Genomic DNA, 23650 nt, shown 5'->3' with positions numbered 1-23650 from the left:
CCAGTAGCATCAGTTCCATTTATTGTAAAACTCATGGAAGGATTGGTACATACCCAATTAATGGAATATCTCAATCAATTCTCTCTCTTACATGAAACTCAATCTGGTTTTAGACCTTTATTAAGCACTGAGACAGTAATTGAGGCTATCTTGGATAACTTACGCCTCCTGTTCAGTAAAGAACTTAATGCCCTGATCATGCAATTCGATATGAGCTCTGCATTTGACTTAATAGACCATAGGAAACTGCTACAATGCTTAGATGCAACTGGTATCAGAGAAGAGGTGCTAGACTGGTTTCGAGGTTTCCTGATGTCTCGCACCTATCAAGTACGTTTCAATTGCGATCTCTCTGCTACCTGAAGCAATCCATCTGGCGTGTCGCAAGGGTCACCACTATCCCCATTGCTTTTCAATGTCTATATGTCCTCATTAGGTGTGCAATTGTCCCAGCTGGGGTTAAAATTATTTAGTTATGCAGATGCAGTGGCGTACCTAGGGTATTTGGCACCCGGGGCCCATCATTTTTTGACACCCCCCCCACCCACCCTCCATGTAAAAAATATTTTTTGTAATAACCATGAAACGGTATAAATGGTCAGAATAGAAACAGGGAGTGAAAATATTCTTTTATTGAACCTCATATATGTAACTATTATTCCAAACATAACATAACATAAATTATGTCTGAATTGTCATGACATCAGAAGTACGTATGGAGTAGTTGCAGGTGATGCTTGGGACAGTTCTGATTGTGTTAGTTCGGTTTTATGTGTTTTTTGAATAGAAGGGTTTTTATTTCTTTTTTGAAGGTTTTGTAGTCTGTGGTCGAGGTCAATAGGTTGTAGAGTTGGGGGTCGAGTGTTAGGAGGTTGTAGAACAGTTTTTTTCTTTTGACGTTTTTGGTTGGAGGGTGTGTGAATGGTGTGCGAGTTCTCCTATGTCTGGTTGAGGTGGATTTAATTATTTAGCTGAAGAAATTAGTTACCCCCCCATTCCACACACATTAATTCTCTTCCATTTATGTTCCCATTATAAAAAACACTGATAAGTTCCCAGAAAAAAAATACATTAAAATAAGAAGTGAAAACAAAGGCCCCTACAGATGAGAACATAACATAAGAATAGCCTAACTGGGTCAGACCAATGGTCCATCATGCCCAGTAGCCCATTCTCGTGGTAGCCAATCCAGGTCACTAGTACCTGGTCAAAACCCAAAGAGTAGCAACATTCCATGTTACCGATCCAGGGCAAGCAGACACTTCCCCATGTCTTAATAACAGACTATGGACTTTTCCTCCAGGAATTTGTCCAAATCTTTCTTAAAACCAGCAATGCTATCTGCTTTTACCATAACTTCTGGCCACTTCATTTTTAAGCTTAGATCTTTCCTTCCAAACAGAGACCTTGCTAGATGTCAAATACAACACAAGGGAACTTCACACGGACTTAGCTGTGCAGGAAATGTGAATCTCCTCATACACCCACCTATATTGCAAAAATGTACAAAGGTCTGTTTTTTTTCTTTCGATCACTAGATAGCCTAATGCCACACAAGCAGCACTGTTACAAAAGGTCAATGATAAGGTTAACAAAGTTTCCTTCCTTGGACCACAAGGAGATACTGACAAACCACTGGAAGAGATCCCAAAACAACTACCTAGGCACAATACCCAAAGACCCACTCAGTGTGTGAACCAGTTGAGTGGAGTGGACTAACTGGGGGGTGGAAATGGGCGCGGAGTTTGCTCAGGAGAATTTCCCACACCACCTCTTCCTCTCAACATATTGACACACTGCCACCACCACCACCACCACCACTACCACTAGGAACACCTCACTGGGTAGGCCAGCAATGCTTATAAACTTTATAAAACACATTATTATATTTTTTTTATAAAGCACATATTTTAACTGAACTCTCTGACATCCTCAGCCTTTCCATTCACAAAAATAGAAGGAAGAAAAGTTCCCATTTCCTGCTGTCTCATGTCCCCGGCCTATACAATATTTTTCTTCTGCAGACCCTTCAAAAGTCTGACCAAATCCTCATTTCACTTGCATTATAAAGTACTGAGGATGCCATCTCTCCCCAATCCCAGGTCCTAAAGTCTGAGACAGTAGCGCAAACTGCCCGATTCAGGAAGAAAAATTTTGATTCAGCCTATTTAATTGGTTTTTTGATTCGATTTTTCTGCCCAGTTGGGTGATTTTTTTCAAAAATCCTGGTGGGTTTTATAGCTTTTTCACCCCCTTTGACTTCTCCTAACCACACTGGCGCTGTGGTGTAAATAAAATAAAGAAACAAAAAGGACTTTTCCTCTCTCTGTTAAATCCTAGCTCACGTTTGCGGTCTAACACCAGCTCTGGCAGGATACACATTTCAAATCTGACATATTGTAATCACAAAACAGAAAATAAAATTAATTTTTCTACCTTTTGTTGTATGGTTATTTTTCAAATCTTGTTGGTCCCAGGCTCTGGTTGTCATCTGATAACTTGCTTGCCAGGGTCTCCTTCTTTCTTCATGCTAACCATCCATCTGCCATCTCTGTCCTCCCTTTACCTCCCCTCCCCAGGAAGTCTGGTATCTTTCCTTTTTTTCATCTCCCTCCACAGATCCACCTTTTCTTAACTACCCTTTCATCCGGCATCTCTCCCTCCTTCCCCACCACCCCAGGGCCCACCATCTCTCCCTTTCTTTTCCCAATTACCCTCCTATCCAGTATCTCCTCCTCCAAACCATCCCTTGTGTCCAATTTCTCTTCCTTTTTGTTCCTTCTCTCCCTAAATACCCATGGTCCATCATCTCTCTCCCTCTCCTCTATTTTCAGACCCATTATTTCTTCCCTCCCAAAGTCTGGCATATGCACATCTCTTTGAACACCCCCTTCCCTCTGTGTACTTCTACACCAGGGTCCCCCCCAAAGGCCTGTCCCCCCCCTTGAAGGCCTGCACCCCCCTTGAAGGCCTGCACCCCCCCAAAGGCCTGCACCCCCCCAAAGGCCTGCACCCCCTTGAAGGCTTGTCCCACCCCCTTGTAGGCCTGTCCCCCCCTTAAAGGCCTGCCTGCCTGTCCCCCCCCTTGAAGGCCTGCCTGCCTGTCCCCCCCTGAAAGCCTGTCTCCCCCCCATGAAGGCTTGTCCCCCCCCTTTAAGGCCTGCATCTCCCCCTGAAGGCCTGCCTGCCCGCCCCACCCCGAAGGACCGCTCGCCCCCCTCCCACCCAGACGTCCGGTTCTTCCCCTCTGGCCTCCCCACACCATTTAGAGTAGAAGCAGCCTGCAGCAAGATTGCGATGTCAGCGATCTTGAGTTGCTTGTGCTGTCCTCCGCCGCGGACCCGCCCCCCCCTCCTCTTACATTACATTACATTACATTACATTAGGGATTTCTATTCCGCCATTACCTTGCGGTTCAAGGCGGATTACAAAAGGTTAATTTAAAAAACAGAGTTACAATGATTAGCTAGAGAGGTAAGTTGTAGGTCTTATGAACATTTAGCGGGTTGTTGAGGGTGGGGTGGTTTGTAAGAGAGTTAATAGGTGGTCATATTGGAGATTCTTTTGTTATTATTAGTGCAGTAATGGGTAGATCAAATGTCAGTTTTAAAGTTACTAAGGGGTCGTGTTATTGCTGCTTCAGGAATTTCTTGAAAAGTGTGGTTTTTATTTCTTTTCTGAACGTCCTATAGTCTGGGGTGGTCATCAGAAGGTTGGAGATCTGGTTGTCCAGCCTTGCGGCTTGAGTGGCTAGGAGGCCGTCATGTAGTTTTGTTCTTTTTACTTCCTTGATTGGGGGGGGTATGAATGGGGAGTGCGTTTTTCTGTGTCTGGTAGTGGGTGCTTGGATGAGGCGATTGTTCAGGTATGATGGGCTGTCTCCGTGTAGGGTTTTAAATAATATGCAGTAGAATTTGAATTGGATTCTTTCTTGGATTGGGAGCCAATGTGAGTTGATGAAGGCTTCAGTGATGTGGTCATGTTTTTTCAATGAGTAGATGAGTCTCAAAGCTGTATTTTGGATTGTTTGGAGTTGTCTTATCGTAGTTGCAGGGCATGGAAGGAAGAGTATGTTACAGTAGTCCAATATACCTAGTATTAGGGATTGTACTATAAGTTGGAATTGTGTTCTTTCAAAGAATTTTCGGACTTGTCTCAGATTTCTCATGACTGCGAATGATTTTTGAATTGTTTTATTTATTTGCGGTTGCATAGTGCAGCATCTGTCTATGGTCATGCCAAGTAGTTTTATGGTGGTTTGGATGGGATATTTGATTGCGTTTATATCTAGGTTGGTTGTGGTTTGGATCTTGTCATTTTCTAGGAGGATGAATTTGGTTTTGTCTTGGTTGAGTTTGAGTTTGTGATTTTTCATCCAGGTTGTGACTGTTTCAAGTGTTTGGTGAAGTTTGTCTGTCATGGTAGGTTTAGAATGATCGTATGGGATGAGGATGGTGATGTCATCCGCATAACTATAGGTGGTTATGCCCAGATTGTCCAGATGCGTTCCTAGAGAGGCAGTGTAGAGATTGAAGAGGGTAGGGGATAGTGGAGATCCTTGTGGTACGCCGCAGGGGTTTGTCCAGGATTCTGATTTTTCTTTGTTTGATTTTACACTGTAGGTTCTGAGTTTTAGGAATCCTTCAAACCAGGAGTATACTTTATCTGAGATGCCTATTGCATCTAAGATCTGTAGAAGGATGTTGTGGTCTACTAAGTCGAATGCCGCTGTTAGGTCCAGTTGTATGAGTAGCATTTTTTTCCCTGTACTAAGTTGTTGTCTGACGGTATCCATAAGGGAGCCTAGTAGTGTCTCTGTACTGAAGTTTGTTCTGAAGCCTGATTGCATGGGGTGGAGTAGGTTGTGGTCCTCTATGTAATTGGTGAGGAGTTTGGCTACTAGGCCTTCTATAATTTTGACATATAGCGGAATTGAGGCTATAGGTCTAAAGTTAGATGGGAGGTTTTGTGGTGCTTTTGGGTCTTTTTGGATTGGGGTGATGACAATTTCGCTGAGGTCAGCAGGGAATGTGCCTTCTGTGAGCGTGAATTGGATCCATTGTAGAGTTATGGTGCGGAATTTTACACTAGAGGTGGTAAGGAGATATGAGGGGCAATGGTTGAGGTCACAGGAGGCATGGCTGTATTTTTTGTAGAATTTGTTGAATTCTTACGTCAGTGGAGGGGGCGGGACTGTGGCGGAGGACAGCATGAAGCAGCGCAAGATCGCTGACATCGCGATCTTGCTGCAGGCTGCTTCGGTACTCTTAATGGTGCGGGGAGGCCAGAGAGGAAGAACCAGACGTCGGGGAGGGGGGGTGGAAACGGACGCCGGAGCACCCCCTCAGGGCTCGCACCCGGGGCGGACCGCCCCTCCCGCCCCCCCCCCCTTGGTACGCCACTGCGCAGATGACTTCACGATCATTATCCCATTCACTAACTCTGTCTCGGAAATCACTTCCAAAGCAACAAAAGTACTAAATTTGATGGAGCAATAGATGACAGAATTCAGATTGAAACTTAACACAGAAAAAAAACAAAATTTTTTATAGCTATGCATCAATAAACTCAGTTATCCTATTCAATCTACTATGAAGATACTGGGTGTAACACTGGACCAGAGCCTAACTATGAAAGACCAGGTGGACTCCATAATCGGTCCATTAGAGCATATTTTGATGTGTCGTCATTCAGAATTCTGGTACAATCCCTCATACTGAGCCAACTTGATTACTGTAACATCGCCTACTTGGCAATTTCCCTGAAGAATACACGGCGACTACAATTATCGCAAAATACAGCGATCAGACTGATCCTCGGGCTGAAAAGGTTCGACCATGTTACACCTTCCTACCGACTTCTGCATTGGCTGCCGATGGAGGCACGTGTGAAGTTCAAGTTTGGTTGTTTCTGTTACAAGGTACTATTCAGTTTAGCCCCTAAATACATAACTGACCTTTTCTCTTTCTCAGCCAACAGCCATAAAAGAAGTTCACACTCAAATTTCCTCTCCCCTCCGGTTAGAGGATGTAAATACAAAAGACATCATCAACATCTGCTCTCACACCAGGCAGCATTATGGGGTAAATATCTAGAACAATTGCTTACGTCTACTACTTATGGGGAATTTAGGAAATGCCTAAAAACATATCTGTTCCTAAAGTACTTAGGCAACTAACCTCATCCCACTGATCCCTAGTTGTTGTTAATCACTAGTTTCTAACTTTGTTAAATCCACTCAACTTGTAGCATCTTTCAATCAATGCTAACTGGCAGAGCATTGTTAAATCCATTCAATCTGTAACATCTTCTAATTATTGTAAACTGCATAGAACTTCACGGTCCTGCGGTATATAAACTGTTATATTATTATTATTATTAAAATCCCCTTGGTGGACCCATCCCTACTACACTCGAGCAGGCTATTCAATAGGTCTGGGACATCCTGTTCCTCTTCTCCTGATACTTGATCCTCATAAACTGCAGCTCCCAGATTCAGGGGACCTTGCAATTTTTCCTGCCACTACTGTCGGTGAAGTTTTGGCACTTTTGGTTCCTCTATATACAAAGACTCTTCCTCACTTTTCTGGGGACCCACAGTCAGCTGAGCCCAGAAGCTCCATGTAACATGTCCCACTGGACATGCTGGCATATATACATGCAGACATACATGTTTTAAACCTATTTTATAAGAGGCTCTGTGTTTAGCAGAGCCTTTGTAAAATGCAAAGGGACTTGTTCACATCCTGACTGCATCAATTTATATCTTCAAGACCTATGCTTCTGAATTCAGTACCATTTGATTGTTGTTAATGACTGCATGCAGTAAAACAAGTATTGTTGTTATTAAATTGTACATTGAATAGGAAGTTTAGAAAATGAAAATGGGCCATTTGTTGAGTGGCATTAAAATGAGTAGACTGTTATGTGTACTATACTCCCATGGTCTCTGCCTAACCTTCCCTCAGTCTGGGGCTTACAATAAACTGGAATGTAACTTAAAGGCCTGATGTACAGAAAATCAATATGTACAAAAAGCTGTTAGCATTAACTGTTTCCCTTAGAAATCTTAGTATTTGAGTCACTTGACATTTGTTTCTTAAAGGGACAGTGTCAGGATTGTCAAAATTGAAATCTGAAAACCTTTCTCACATACATTTCTCTTATGTGTGAAAATAAAATATCTGCTGGAAATGTTGGAGTGCTAAGCCTATTTTTCCAGCTGAGGATCTCAAGATTTTAACTATGTCTTCCTGGCTCCAAATACTGTGGCGCTCATAATCAAAAGAGAAAAATGTCCAAAAACTGGCCTAAGTCGGCACTTGGACGAACATTTCCCAAATACGTCCAAGTACCAATAACAAAAATGGGTTTTGGACGTATGTCTAAATGACTTAGGCCTACATAGTGCCGCTGAATGACTAAAGCTAAATGGGGCGTTTCGGGAGGAGTGTCAAGGGCGGGAGTTGGGCGGGACGTGGGCTAGCTTAGACTTAGTCGTACAGCATGTATAACCAAAAGTTATACAGCCCAGGATGGACGGAACTTGGACGTTGTGACTTAGACCATGTAAAACATGGTCTAAGTCACAAAACCCACCTAAAGTCACCAGATAAGCACTGCAAACACATAAAACAGACCCCCACACACTACCCCAGTGATCACCGACCCCCCACCCCCATAAAAATATTAATCACACCTTTAAAATTCAGCCTCCAGACCATTGTCTGGCATAGGAAAGCCTAGTCGTCCAGCACAGAGGTGGCTTAAGCCGTCTTGGGGGTGGGTTAGGGACTCATGGAGAGGAGGACCCATGCCCATAAGCCCCTGTAATCACTGCATTGATACTTAAACATGTGCACTCCCCTATATACCCCCAAAACCCTTTTGTACTGGCATATAAGTGGCTCCTGCAGCCATAAAGGCTATGGGGGGGGGGGTAGATAAGTGGGTCTAGGGGATTCTGGAGGTAGTTTGGGGGGCTTACCATGACCTATAGGGGAGCTGTAGTGAGGAGAAGACATGATACCCTTTTTGTGAAGTTCACAGCAGTGCCCTGTAAGGTACCCCACTATTTAGGTGTCATGTCTGGGTGTTCAGTCCATCTCTTTGCAGACCCCTCCCACAATCAACAAGGTTTGTTCTAGGCATTTTGACTTGGATGAAAAGTTGGATGAAAATGTGGTATAAAGATGGACGCTTTAGCAACTTGGACGATCAGATCGGCAGGACATATAATTAGACGATTTTCGAAACAAATAAAATTTTGGATGCAATTTTTGAAAATGTGTCCTAGGCTGGTTTTTACTTTGGACGACTTGCGACTTAGACGAAAACGAACTTAGACGTCCCTTTCGATTATGCCCCTCCACGTGTTTGTGCCAACAAATTTGTTGTATTGTGCAATCATTTTTTGTGTTTCCTTAATATATTTTCATGAAAACGTCAATGCTATACCATGCTGTACCACAGTGCAGAAAAAAATGCAACAGTGGCATAGCAACAGAGATTTAGCAGCTGTTTGCTTAACTAGAACCTGGCTTGCCAAGGTAAGTTAATCCTATTGCTTGAGAGTACAGTATCCCCCCAAAATTCATGGGGGTTCAATTCCAGGAACCCCCGTGAATTTCAAAAAACTGCAAATGCAGTTTTTCACCTGTGAAAAATCAGGGGAGGCAGGAGAGGGCAGCTTGACTGTGGACATGGAGAGAGAAAAAAGTGAATAGGAGATAGTGGAAAGCAGAAGACAGATGACTAGGGTGAGAGGAAGGGAGAGTGGGTGAGTGAGTGGAGGGAATTAGCAGAAGATGGATGGGGCAGGGGGAGTGGACAGAGGGGAGAGCAATGGATCAGAAGGTTGATGGAGCTAGGACTGTGGGTGAAGGGGGGAGGAATGGAACAGAAGGTCAGTGGTGCTAGGGGTGTATGTAGGTAGGAGAAGATGGAGCTAGGGCAGACATGGGCAACTCCGGTCCTCAAGGGCCAGAATCCAATCTGGTTTTCAGGATTTCCCCAATGAATATGCATGAGATCTATTTGCATGCACTGCTTTCAATGCATATTCATTGGGGAAATCCTGAAAAGCCGATTGGATTCTGGCTCTCGAGGAGTGGAGTTGCCCATGTCTGGGCTAGGGGATGGGGTGGCTGGAGGAAGTATGAGAGCATTCTGCCACGTGTCCTGCCATGTCCCCTTCGATCTGCAGAACAATTGGAGCTACAAATTCTATCTGGGAGGCAGCTGAAACCGAGTGTCTAGGGACAGTATATTCCATTGTACAGGGCCAGACTAAATATAAGGTTTGAGAATGTGTTATTAATGAAAAGGAGAAGATGACAAGGTGCTGGTCACCTATGTATTTTATGGTTTGCACTTCTTATTTTGTATTATGGGAGTATTTATTGTTGAGGGTGTATGTATTGATGTAATATTATAGTTCTGTATGTAAGTTTATAACCCTCCCTGGGTAAGGGCAGGATATAAATGAATAAACAAACAAATTGAATGGGATTAAATGTGAGGGAAAGAAGAGGAATAGAACAGAAGATTTCTAAGCAGGGGAAGATTCAGAAGATGAATATGACTAGGGGATGTGGTGGGCTAGGTAAAAAGGGAAATAGAAGAAAATTGGGCTTAGTGAATGAATGGGAAAATATTTGAAAACAGAGCAAGGAATTATGGATAAGAGATGGAGTGGTAGTTTTGAAGGAATAGTAAATACTTGGCAGTTCAAGTTTGAGTGAGGGTATATTGATGAACTTGGGGAAAGGGGATGGGACTTTATATACTGCTTTTCTGCAGTTACAAAGTGGTTTACGGTACATATTATAAATATGTACTTATTTGTACCTGGGGCAAGCTGCTGCAGTGGGAATCAAACCCAGTTCTTAGGCCGCTGCACTAACCACTAGAGAGAAGAGGGCAAGGAAGCAAGAGCGATAAGAAAAGAGAGCAAGAAAGGGGGATGACAGTGGGAAAGACTGATTCATAATGTGAATGATCTGCAATACTAGGGATGGGTCTCTGAAGGGGTTGAATGATGGTGGAAATGGGACTCAAATGTTAGTGAAAGAGAGGCAATAGGACATGGGGCATAGGGTAAGTGAGATAAAAATGGCCTTGAAGGCAAAGGAAGGAAAGACAGGGATGGAGATGGGATTGATAGGGTGATGAAATGCAGTGTAGGCTAGATGAGGACTAAAAGGGTGAGGTGAGTATAGAGGATGGGAATGGGGGGCTAAGGAAGTAGATGAAAGATGGGAGACGGAGACACATAGGGGGCTATGGGAGTACTGGAGAGGAAGTGAGGTAGATGAGGAATGAAACGGATACTAAGCACTAGAGGGGGAGATAAATGCAGAGAACAGAAAAGTATGTATGTGGGGTGGGGGGGGGGGAAGGAACATAAAATGAAAGATCAGTGCCACAAAGATGTAGAGAAATGAAAGGAAGTAAAAAGACAAGATGAAATTGAAAAGCCAACCTGGAAAATAATTTTGGAGAAGACTGACACAGGGAAAGTGGAAGAGAGACAGTTTCATAGTTTATTTAAAATTGATTACACGCTTATCATAAATTCTAGGCGAGAATACAATGCTTAAAAAATAGGGTTTTACAGAGGATTAAGACAAGAACATATTGTGACGGGGCTGAGGAATTTGGTTAGCACTCCCTCATCCTAGCTCCCGTCGTAGGCACATAGCAGAGCGGTTTTATGGAGACCACTGAATACTGGCAGCAGAGAAATAAAAAAGAAAATCAGGTAGTGGAACAAAAATGTCTTATTAGCAGACATTGCATAGTTTCATTTATATAAGCCACCTAGGCAGCCGCAATTCTGTCCTCTGATAAACACTTCTCAGAAGGCCAGCATAAACAAAAGAAGAAAGAAAAAAAATGTCCAAACTGACTTCGAGCCAGGCAGAGTTCAGCTGCCACTTATATCTCAGTCCTTGCAGCTTTTTGGCTTTAAAGTTCACAAGTCCAGGAATCCCTGGACAGCCTGGGTAGGCCCTAATAGCCTCCCAGCACTGATTCTACTCTGCTTCTCTCTTTAGGTATGGCTTTTAATACAGCCTGCACGTTTAAAGGCACTCCAGGAAACAAGAGCTCCTGATTCCCTGAATAAGGTATTTCTCCAAGTTAATCAGCTGAGTTCTGGGCAGTGGAATAAGGAACCTACACCACCCTCTATCAATGATGGTCTTTAATTCCTCCCTGGTTCATATAACTGTCAGGCCTCTGGACTACCTTTAAAGTTTCTTTTAAGGAACAAAGACCTGCCTTTGCCCAACCCCCCACCAACATGGCTTTTAACTGGTCTCTCAGACTCAAAATTATGCAAGAAACATTCATAAGCCCTCTAAGCATTTCTCTCACTCTCTTAAGCAATATTAGTTTGTTACAGGCTTTTAGTAATTTTCCTCACAGACCTTTCATACTCGCTGCTTCAGGATCCCAATCCATTTCAGGGTTGCTGTACACCTCTGACTAGGGCAGGATTAATTCTTCGAGGGTCCCTAGGCACACAAGTACATTGGGCCCCCCTGGCCCTGCCCCGCCCCACCTCCATTTATCGGTTTTCATATTTACTTATTTCCACTTGTATTTCTTTTTTTTAATTATTCAAAACAAAGAAAGATTTGCATACCAGTGCACAGTTTCTCTTCTATTCAACTCCCAAACATCTCTGAACAAATCCCCCTTCCTTCCCTTTCCACCTACTTACTCAGGACTTTAACTATGAACCCTTTCCACACATATATAAAAGTGTTCAAATATATTGTAAAGCAGTAATACTATCCAAAATATAAATCTATATTAATGACCAAGTTTACAATTCCTCTCAACTGCCTCACTCCATGTCGACCAACCATAACCCATATGTATGTATAAACAACCAAAACTGTAACTCCTCTAGTACGTTCCACTCCATGTATAGTAACTTGTAACGAAACAACAAGGCAAGCAGTCCACCAAAGAATCCAACATGAAACAAAAGAAGATCGGCAGACAAAAGGAGAATCAAATCAGGTTTATTCAAGATGCTCCCAAGAACCATGCCCAATGCATTTCGCCAAACAAGACTAATCAACGCTAAGAGAAAACCATGTCTTTCAAACACACAGAACACAGATATATTTTTACCCAGTATGGAATAAGTAATCACAAACTAAAAATAGAAATATGTAAAAGTTTAAACTGAACCGCAAAGAAGCCAAATTGCATGCAGTGAAACAGCACAGAAACAATGACACAATAATACTCTGCAAAATATAAATATAGCAGTTGTAAATTTGAAGAAACTGACAATCACCACTTTACAAATTAACAAATAGAAATGAATCAAAAATTGAAAAAAAAGAATATACCATTTTATTGGACTAATCCATTTCCAATTAACTTTCAGAGGCTATAGTCTCCTTTAGGTCAATATAGTATACTGCTGTGACATTATACTGTCCTGACCTGAGAAAGGGGGTTTTGGTGTCTAAAAGTTAGTGGGGAAAAAAAGTATTAAAATTAGTCCGATAAAAAGATTACCTTATTTCCTGTTTAAAAGTTTTTATCAATACAACTACAATACTATTTTATTTTAAAGCAACAAAAAAAAATCATTTTTTCTACCCTTTGTCATTTATGCTTTAATCATCTTGTCGTCACTCTCTTCTTTCTAGCCAGCATCTGTCCTCTCTCTCCCTTCCATGCAGCATCATCCCCTTCCATTCACTGTCCACCCTCTCCTTGTTCCATATGGCATCTTCCTTCTTTCTATGCTCCTTCCATAAACTGTCTATCCTGTGCCCCTTCTCTTCTTTCGGCTCTGCCACCTCTCCTTTTCTCTCTCGCTCTCTTCCCTTCCCTATCTCTGGCATTTTTCTCTTCTCCTTTCTTTCCTTCCCACTCCATGGTCTGGCATCTCTGTCTCCTTCCCTTCCCTGGCATCTCTTTCCTTTTCTTCCATGATAGACGTTTAAGTACATCACAGGTCGTGACGAGGTGGAAGATGACATCTTCCTACTCAGGGGACCCTCGGCCACTAGAGGGCATCCACTCAAACTCAGAGGAGGGAAATTTAAGGGTGATGCCAGGAAGTACTTTTTCATGGAAAGAGTGGTGGGTCGCTGGAACAAGCTTCTGGAGCAGGTGACCAAGGCCACTAGCGTGCTTGACTTTAAGAATAAATTGGACATTACGTGGGATCCCTACAGAGGCCTAGTAAGGGGGTGGGTCAGTAGAGTGGGCAGACTTGGTGGGCTGTAGCCCTTTTCTGCTGTCATCTTTCTATGTTTCTATCTCTCCCTCCCCCTCCATGCTCTGACATCTCCTCCTTCCTTTCCCCCTTCCATTTCCCTTGGTCTGGCAAACCTTCCTCCTTCCCTACATGCCCTGGCATCTCCTCCTTCATTTCCCCTTGGTCTGGCATACCTTCCTCCCTCTCTTACCTCCATGCCTTGGCATCTCCTTTCATTCCTTCCTTTCCCTCCCTGTTTAGGTCAGTCAGGGAATCCATCATTAAATGTAGATCCCAAATAGGTCCAGCTTTCTCAAATAATGGAATAAGTTCATCCTCAAAAAGATCTCTTGGAATCTCAGTACCAACTGAAGGCTGATGTCCTGAATGTACAATATCTGGAGGCGGACCACCATACTTTCTTTCTCCAGTGGTCAAATCTAGTGTGTACCCTGTCCTTTCTGAGAGAGCCTTTATTTTTGACTCATTTGGCCCTTTGCTGGGATCTGCCACTTTGGTCCCCTGTTTCTCTCTTTGCCTGTATGTTTTCATAACTCCACATAAAAAGGCACTTTTGTTCTGAACATGTGAGAGATCAATGTCCTTAAAATATTGCAGCACTGCTAAAGCACCATCTTCATTAAATTCCTTTAAAGCTTCAAAACCTCTTTCATCCAGGTCACTATGTGCAACTAACCCAGCATATGTAAATTTTGTCTAGTTTTTCAGCCAGCATCAAGCAATGTCTGTAAATACTCAGAATGTGTAACTAGAGCAGAAGTATCCATGGCCTCTTCAGTCCCATTCACGTGTTCAGTAGCCATGTTTCCTTCCATCCTCAGACACGGGCCGTGAGGACCTCGAAACTGATCCGCTCTCTCTTCTCTTCCCTCCGGACGAGCGCGTCTCGCGTGCAACAACTGCCCCTGCTCCCTGACAGGCAAGAGTGGCTGTTCTAAGATGGTGGCCGAGTTCACGCCGACTGCAACATCCAAGGCCTTGGAACGGGATTTATGTTCTGTCAGCTGTGTTTTTATCTTTCTATTAGTGCAACCCACATATATGAGGTCGCAAGGACAGATGATGGCATATACTACACCCTGGGTGTTACAATCGGTGTTATGTCTAGATCTTAAGGATATGCCATCATCTGTCCTTTCCGCCTTATATATGTGGGTCGCACTAATAGAAAGATAAAAACACGGCTGACAGAACATAAATCCCGTATTTTCAACAAGGTAGCACAAGCACCCCTGGTAGAACACTGGTTGAGAGCAAAACATACTACAAGTGATTTAAGATGGCGTGTTATTAATAAAGTGTTAGGGTGGGATGGAGGGGGCGATCAGGTTAAGCTTAACGAGAGCGAACAAAGATTTATTTTTATGTTGGACACCATTGAACCCCGTGGGCTGAATAGTGAAATCGAGTGGGGATCGGTGATGTAATTTTGGTTGGGCCAATGAGCTGCAGGGGGCGGGTACATTGTTAGCTTGAGAGGGAGTATTTAAATCTGGAGCCAAGGACGCCGCCGCCATCTTTTCTCACAGGAAGACTGGAGTCGGATGACAGCGGCAGCCTTGGTGACTGTATCAATTTACTAAGTTTTTGTTAGGAGAGGGGCAGGGCACAATCGAATGTGACAGCTTCTATTCTATATTTTGCAGGGAGACCCTTGATAAAACACTTGTTAGTGTGAAACATGTCGGGTCTGACTCCCAGGTGTTTGGCTGAGATAAGTATTTATTGCTTTTGAAACATTCAGCACAGCATTGAAGTGATGAAGTTATTTAAAATATTTATTCTATAAAATACAGAAAAACAAAAGAAAAAAGAAATAAGATAAAAACACTAATAACATTTACAAATTGACAGCCAAATTGACAGCCCTGAATATGTATACCCTAGAGGAAAGGAGAGACAGGGGAGATATGATTCAGACGTTCAAATACTTAAAGGGTATTAATGTAGAACAAAATCTTTTCCAGAGAAAGGAAAATGGTAAAACCAGAGGACATAATTTGAGGTTGAGGGGTGGTAGATTCAGGGGCAATGTTAGGAAATTCTACTTTATGGAGAGGGTGGTGGATGCCTGGAATGCGCTCCCGAGAGAGGTGGTGGAGAGTAAAACTGTGACTGAGTTCAAAGAAGCGTGGGATGAACACAGAAGATTTAGAATCAGAAAATAATATTAAATATTGAACTAGGCCAGTTACTGGGCAGACTTGTATGGTCTGTGTCTGTGTATGGCCGTTTGGTGGAGGATGGGCAGGGGAGGGCTTCAATGGCTGGGAGGGTGTAGATGGGCTGGAGTAAGTCTTAACAGAGATTTCGGCAGTTGGAACCCAAGCATAGTACCGGGTAAAGCTTTGGATTCTCGCCCAGAAATAGCTAAGTCTTAACAGAGATTTTGGCAGTTGGAACCCAAGCATAGTACCGGGTAAAGCTTTGGATTCTCGCCCAGAAATAGCTAAGAAGAAAAAAAAAAAAAAATTTAAAATAAAATTTAAAAAAAAAAAAAAAATTTAAATTGAATCAGGTTGGGCAGACTGGATGGACCATTCGGGTCTTTATCTGCCGTCATCTACTATGTTACTATGTTACTATGTTAATGATGAGGCACCACAATAGACTTCCCGCAGTATAAACTAACACAGCGGTGGAGTGGTGGGGCTGAGGCGTCTTTTTGGAATATAGTAAGAGACACACAATCTTTATATACGTTCAGACTAGAATATTTACTATCAGAATTGCAGTAGCCTGAACAGAATATTTATCAATACTAGCCATTTTTTTAGTAAGCTCGGAGTTGAAACTATCATGGCACAGGAACAGACACAGTTTGAGGGATATACGGAGGAGCAGCTTAAGAAAGTGTTGTTAAAATATAAGACATTGAATATGTATTTTGGGATCCCATTCAATTACAACAATTTCTAATAGCTCGAACAGAAATGAGTTTTTACTTTTGCCTTTAAATGATTCATTACTGAGAAAATGGTAGGATGTCAGAGTCCCAAATAGTTGGGAATAGTCAAGATTCATATGAATCAAGAACAATCTCTTAGTTTTCCTTATTTTGTTAGTTTGTAAAATAGCATATCTCCTCATTGTTGTGGACTTGAAAATGATTTTTTGTGTTGTATGTTATTGTTAAATTTGGTGTTAGAAACCTTTTTTTCCTTGGTATCATTTGATATTGTTAACTATTAAATTCATAAATAAAAAAAAACTAAAAATAAAAAAAAGACAATAGATTAGTTTTGCCATCACTTAAGAACAAACTGGGAATCTACTAGATATAAAGCTTTTTTTCTATTTAGCATCAAGTTCCTGGAATAAACTTCCTAATAACATTCATCTTGAATTTAATTTTAAAGCCTTCAAGACTTTAAGTCCTATTTTTTTTTTCAGTCAGTTTTTGGGTAGGACATTCCTCAAAGATCATATTTATTAAGACAACATATATGTATTCTTTGTAGAGTGTTTTTAGAAAGTATACTGGCACTTTTTTTTCTTTTCTTATTTTGGATGATTGCATAGGTTTTTCCCTATATGTTAAGGAGTTCTTTTTCTTTATTGAATACATGTTTTATTGTTAGCCTCTGAGAACTGTTGTAAGCTTCTGCGGGATATCAAATTTTAATAAACATAAACATTAGATAAACAAAATGGAATAAATTCCCAAACTAGCCATTTACTCTTGAAATAATAGTCATTTCAGAAGATTTAGAACAAATGCCAAAATTCCTGTTCCCTTTAAGCTGAGCGAGAGTCATTCACCTATAGTCCTGCCAGTGAGGGGTGCTGTTTTCACTATTACATTTTCAATAGTATAGGACAGGTAAACTCTGTTGGAAGAAATTAATTTAGATAAATTTAAAAGTAAACTAAAAACTTTCCTTTTTAATGATGCCTTCATAAACTAACTAGCCTCTAAGTGACCTTTTAACAATCATGAGATTCTCTTAAAGTTATTCTTTCAAGTCTCACTTTCAATTTTTATCTTCCTTTTAAATTTTATCTTATTAAAATTATTATCTTTACCCTCCCCTTATGTGCCTTCCCTATATGTTTATTTAACCTTTATTTAAATTGTAACTTCTTCCCTATATTTTCCTTTTGTTCCTAGTTTTGTCAAATTTGTCATTAACCTTGTTAGTATTATCTTCTATGATTTTATTTTTATATTGTAATTTTATCATTATGTACATCGCTTCGAATTTAGATGAAGCGATTAATCAAATCTGTATTAAACTTGAAACTTGAAACTTGACTCCAGAGAAGCTGCCTGTAATTGAAAATACACTCTGAAGCACAAATCCTCACTGGCAGCGATGCAGTTGGAGGACTTCAGACCAGTTTAGAGGGAACAGTTGCCATAATATCATGAGATCTGAATCTAGCCACCACCATTAATTAGAGTTAAGAGAGAAACTTTACTTTAAAAGCTGCTGGGATCATGAGGTAAATGCTTTGATATTTTAGCTCGACCAGTGCTTTTTGCTGTACTTGTTGAGCAACAGTTAACTTTCCTGTAGTAAGATATTATCCCATAAATATATCTGTTATTTTTATATTACTGTTAAATTGGTCCTGTGAAAAAAATTATGAACTTTGATTAATTTGATTAATTCTCAAAAAATTCATCCCTCTCTTTGGGCCATTTCTTTTGGAAATGGTGACTAACAGTTTGTCTAATAGTTTTGTTCCAAAAGCCTGGAAATTGGCTCTTGTTTACCCAAAATTAAAAAATCCCAACTCAGACCCAACTTCATTATCAAATTTCCGCCCAATTGCTAATCTGCCTCTCATCTCTAAAATAGCGGAAAAAAATCATTACAACCAACTAGCCGATTTCCTTGACAAAACCAATGCCTTACACCCCAATCAAACTGGTTTTCGCTCATCTTATTCCACGGAACTATCATTACTAGGACTTCTCTCTACTATATACTATTTCCTTGATCATCGAAAATCTGTTCTACTTATCTCTCTCGATCTTTCTGCCGCCTTCGACACTGTTGACCACTCTCTCCTCCTTGACCGCCTTAGAGACTGTGGTATTACTGGCCAAGCACTCTCATGGTTCGCCTCATACTTTACCGATCATTGTTTTAATGTTTACTCAAACAACAAAACTTCTTCACCTATATTTCAAACCTACGGTGTTCCACAGGGTTCTATTCTATCCCCTCTGCTATTTAATATATTCATGTCCCCTCTCCTCACTTTAGCACAATCTATAGGTTTCACAATTTTTGCCTACGCAGATGACATCCAAATACTTCACCCCATAGATTCCACAAACATTGCCGATATACAAGAAATTAATTCAAAATTAGATAAAATAAATGATTGCCTCTTTGCTAACAAACTCTCCCTCAACATTAATAAATCTTGTGGTATTCTCTTCTCAACCAATCCTAACGAAACAGTAACAGGAAAAATCTACCTTAAATCTCAGCCTGTAAAAATGGAAACAAAAATAAAATTATTAGGGGTCATCAAAGACAAAGATTTAACATTTCACGATCATATCAGTTCAGTAGTAAAAACCTGCTTCTACAAACTACGACTTATTCGATCTTTAACCTCCATCCTTGAAACCGAAGCAATCACGACCCTAGTTCATTCCCTAGTCATTTCGCACCTTGATTATTGTAATTCTCTTTACAATGGAATTCCTAAAAAAGAAACCCGACGTCTTCAGCTCATCCAAAACACTGCAATAAAACTTATATATAAACTAGGGAAATATGACCACTTCACTCCTCTTTTGAAAGAAGCGCATTGGCTACCCATTACACATCGTATCACTTATAAAACTCTTATGTTGGTCTTTAAAATCAAATCTTCCCATCAACCATCCTTTCTTGACAAACTTCTTATTCCATTTTGCCCATCACGGACCCTTAGATCTGCTGACCAAAATTTACTATCCGTTCCCTTTATAAAGAAATTCTTCTATACTAGAAAAACCAACTTTTCTGTAGTAGCACCTACTTTATGGAACTCTCTGCCATCCCAACTTCGTCAGGAAAAACTCATTGATAAATTTAAAACTAATCTGAAAACTTTCTTATTTCAAGACGCTTTTTATTACTGATGATTCTTTTTTCACCATTCACCTAACCGCTTTAATGAAGCGTCCCCTTCCCTCTGTTCCTTCCCTCCCCTTCCCTCTCACATTCAAAATTGTGGTTTGTTTGGGGCTATTTTTTCTCTTTTCTCATCACTTTAATGTAACTTTTCCCCTTCCCTCCTTGTTAACCTCACTTTTATGTCTGTCATTGTCAAATGTCTTTAATGTTCACTCTTCCCTTTTCTCTTTCTCTTTTATTAATTTTATAATCTACTAGTCTTATAGCCCGTTACATTAACGGGTGCTAGAATATATGTGTGTGTGTCTCTCTTTATTTCTTTCTCTCTCTCTTTCTCCTTAGCCGCTTTCTTTCTTTCTGTCTTTCTTTTTCCTTGGCTGTCCATCACCACCCCTTGCCTGCTCCCCCTGTCCATTCTCCCTTCCTTTTACCTCCCCTGTGTCCACCACCACCCCTTCACAGGTCTCCTTATGCAGCAGCAGCCCTTCTCCCTTTGTTTTACCTCCCCCCTGTCCATCAGCACCTCTTTCCTTCTCCTCCTGTCCAGCAGCAGGCATCCCTTCCTTTTTCTCCCCCTCCTCCTTCTTATCCCTATGATACACTTACCTTGCTCTGCCCGTGATCAGAGGCTCCCGACAGCCACCCAGTTGCACCCATTGGAAAATTTCCCTCTGCGGCATCCCGCACCCCTCCTGACGCGACTCCCGCTGTCTCGCACCTGCCCCTGTGTCTTTCTTCTTGTCTTTCTGTGTCCCTTAATCCGTCTGTCTGTCCAAAGCCGCATTTCCTTCCCCCACACCATTTCCCTATGCACCTGCCCCTGTGTCTTTCTGTGTCCCTTCCTCCCTCTGTCTGTCTGTCGAAAGCAGCATTCCCTCCCCCCACACCAGTTCCCTGTGCACCTGCCCCTGTGTCTTTCTTCTTGTCTTTCTGTCTTCCTTCCTCCCTCTGTCTGTCTGTGCAAAGCTGCATTCCCTCCCCCTTCCATTTCCCTCCCCCCACACCAGTTCCCTGTGCCTGCATTAGCGTTTCCTCTACCCTCTTTCCCTTCCCACAGTCCCGTGACTACAAACGCGGGCCCGAGTCCTTTGCCGCCACCGCCCCCTTCCCTTCCCGCGGGCCCGACTACACATGGCGATTCAAGCAGCGTGTCCAGCAGTCTTCACACGCTGCTTCGGGCCCTTCTACTGCCCTGATTTGCTCCGGACGTGCCAGAGCAAATCAGGGCAGTAGAAGGGCCCGAAGCAGCGTGTGAAGACTGCTGGACACGCTGCTTGAATCGCCAGTCGTGCCCGCGGTAAGGGAAGAGGGGGGGGCGGCAAATGATTCGGGTCCCGGACAGCGGAAAGTTGCTGGGCTCCTCGGTGTGGCCGCGATCCCTCTCCTCCCAGACCCCCCCCCCGGAGGAAAGGAGATCGATTTGCCGCCATTTTGAAGATCGTTCTGCCCTGCTCCTTGCCTTAGTATATTTTTAAGTTGAAAGACACGGCGGCGGCGGCGGCTCCTCTCAAGATCCCCGACTGCATTGGACGTCCGACGCAGGTGGGGATCCTGAGAGGAGCCGCTGCCTGGTCTTTCAACTTAAAAATATAGTAAGGCAAGGAGCAGGGCAGAGCGAAGAACATTGATTCCCATAAGATCATCCGCCTCGGGGGAGACAAACGCCGCGTCCGACATCAGCCTCGGGGGAGGAGAGAGGACTTCAGGCAAGGAGCAGGGCAGATCAAAAAACAGCACGGGCCGACAGCCGCTGTGTCCGACATCCATCTCGGGGGAGGAGAGTGTTTCAGTCTGAGATGCTGTACATCTCACGGAAAACGGACACACGCGATGGAACTGCGCATGCGCGGCCTAACATTTTATTATATTAGATAAATATAATTTTACCCTGATTTTAACTTTTATTGTAAACCAGCTAGATACTTGTTGATGGTCAGTATATTAAAAACCAATAAACTTGAAACTTGAAAACTACAGTCTAACTATGCAATATACTCCACAACAGTGAAGCTAAACGCCACTCTCCCTCCCCCTCCTTGCATAATGGCATAAAGGCAAGACTAAAAATATATGACCATGTTGGCTCATATTATAGACAACTTCATTGGTTGCCGTTTGAGGCAAGAGTTCTGTTTTTAAATTTGGTTGTATTTGTTTTAAAGTATTAGTTTAGCCCCAGCTTTTCTTGTATCTCATTTTGAATTTCATAGAATGAACATGCATACACGCAAATCTTACTGGTTTGCGTTTCCATCACCCAAATCTTGTCATTACACAAGATTTTTAAATCAAACTTTTGCTTCCAGGCTGGTAAAATGAATACCTGGTGGAGCACTCTAATTCCTTAAGCCCTGAGTTCCCATTGTAGTCTCGAGACTACAACGGGAACTTAGGGCAGCCATTTTGATGATGGCTCTGCATGGGGCAGGAGCGCAGGAAGATCACTCCTGCCCCGCGTCACCGCTAGACCACTAGGTTAGGTCTGGGTACGCAGGAAGGAGGCGGGGGGTGGGTCAGAGCCGGCCCCAAAACTTATTTGTGATTTTTCTCTATTTGCGGGCCAGCTCTGCACCTAACCCCTGCGAATACGAAGGGAGAAGTGCACTATTAAAGATATTAATTGGAAATGAAAAGGATTCCAGATGAAAACAACATAAAAATGTTCTGGGTGCCTTTCCCTATACGAGTGGCACGTGGTGCAAAACGCTGGACAGCTGTCTGCAGATTAGTATTTGAGTCGAATTATTTTAAAGTGGCTAAGGGAATAGATATACTTAAACTAATATAAAGTTCTTAAAGTTTATGTGATAAAATTTAGGGTTAATAATTTATACTTGCTTCACAAAGAGCTGCAAATGACCTAGAATTTGTCTTTAGCTAATGGTTAATCATTCCTAATGAAAGTCCTCAATTAAGGCTTGTGGTGAAATATCTTTCCTCTATCTTTTTAATTAGCTTAAAAACATAAGAATCAGAGGCTTGTGGGGGAGGGGGGTGAGTTGTGAACAAACACAGCAAACTTTTACTTAAACTATTGCTTATTTTTAAACAAACATAAATTTATCAATTTAATCCATAATTTCTTCCTCCAAGTTTAAACTATAGTTTCCTAGCTGACGAATATTCCTTACCAGTAGTGCTAGGGATTAAAGATAACTTGCTATATACCGCCTTGGGTGAATCTCTTCAAAAAGGCGGTTAATAAATCCCCAATAAATAAATAAACTGAGCTCTGGCTTATCTCTCTATATTTGTACTACACAGGCAATTTCTCCTAACATTCTTTTGATTTACACTTCATTTATTTTGACAGAATGACCCTTCAACTTTTTCTTTTTTTCTGTCACATAGCTTTAGATAACACCTGTTCAAACAATATCACAGTTCTCCCTCAACTTCTAGCAGCAAAAACCATTTTCAAAAATTTATGGAATAAGATTTTCAGCAATGTATCTCAGCATTGTACAATAATCTTCTTTCTAGATTTCTTTTTTAGTAGACGAGAGAACTTTTACTTACAGTAGCTTACTGGTTAACTTTTTTTTTTTTTTATAGAAATACACAAAGCTGTATCATTTGCTCCAACAAAGAGTTCCAGAGCTGTGGGGGGTGGAGCAAGATGCTGGCTATGGCGGTGCATTGAGCACTCTGGCCCAGATTCTCTGGTGTTGTTATCAGTGGCCACCTTAAAAGCGGCTGCCGATCGCATGTCAATCATACGACGGTGTCATTTAGATAATTGTGTCTCTGGCAAAGATAGGCACTGGAAATATAGACCAGGGTTTTCAAGGCCTACATTTCCGGCACTTATCTTTGATGTGAATCACGCCTCTTGAGGTGCCTACCAGCACCTAATGCACTTCTGGTGATAACCACACCTACAGCGATGTTAGGTGCTGGCAGGTGCCTCTGGAGGTACAATTCTGGCGCCATTCTTTTAGGCAACATTAGATGCCTTGAAATTTCTTTTAAAGTACCATTTTAAGGCACCATTTAGAGAATATGGGCCTCTGTGTTCTTGCTTTACTTTTGCCTTTGGAACTATGGAGAAGAGAAAAGGCAGGTCTTTGTGCATTGATGAGGCAAGTACCTCCAGCCCCCATGGTCAGTCCTTTAGATGAGTTTGTTTATATGGGCTCCCCCTTGGTTTTATCTTCTGTTGGATAGCTACTGGTAAATGTTAAAAGGAGAATAGCCGGTGTCTCCCCTGGTTAGAGAGACATCGTTGAGTCCTGAGAAATGCAGATGACTCCCTCCCCACCAAACACCTTCTGCCCTGATGCTTCAACCTCAGTTGTGTTGGAGGAACAGA

At 42.0% G+C, this 23650-nt stretch overlaps 2 protein-coding genes across 2 annotated transcripts in view; one reads left to right on the top strand and one right to left on the bottom strand.

Moving 5' to 3' along the window:
- Positions 1–23650, top strand: part of TAFA2 (TAFA chemokine like family member 2) — an 803553-nt gene that overhangs the window by 430386 nt on the left and 349517 nt on the right. The window lies entirely within an intron of this gene.
- On the bottom strand, positions 13496–14070 carry LOC117366414 (heterogeneous nuclear ribonucleoprotein Q-like; the record flags this gene model as incomplete). The annotated part of the gene is given in 3 exon segments (XM_033957756.1): positions 13496–13936; positions 13938–13962; positions 13964–14070. Coding segments are annotated over 3 exon segments (573 nt in total), but the record flags the coding sequence as incomplete, so codon positions are not given.

Source organism: Geotrypetes seraphini, chromosome 9 (genome assembly GCF_902459505.1).
Source record: "Geotrypetes seraphini chromosome 9, aGeoSer1.1, whole genome shotgun sequence".
Lineage (NCBI taxonomy): Eukaryota > Metazoa > Chordata > Amphibia > Gymnophiona > Dermophiidae > Geotrypetes > Geotrypetes seraphini.
This window is presented reverse-complemented; position numbering and strand designations above follow the sequence as displayed.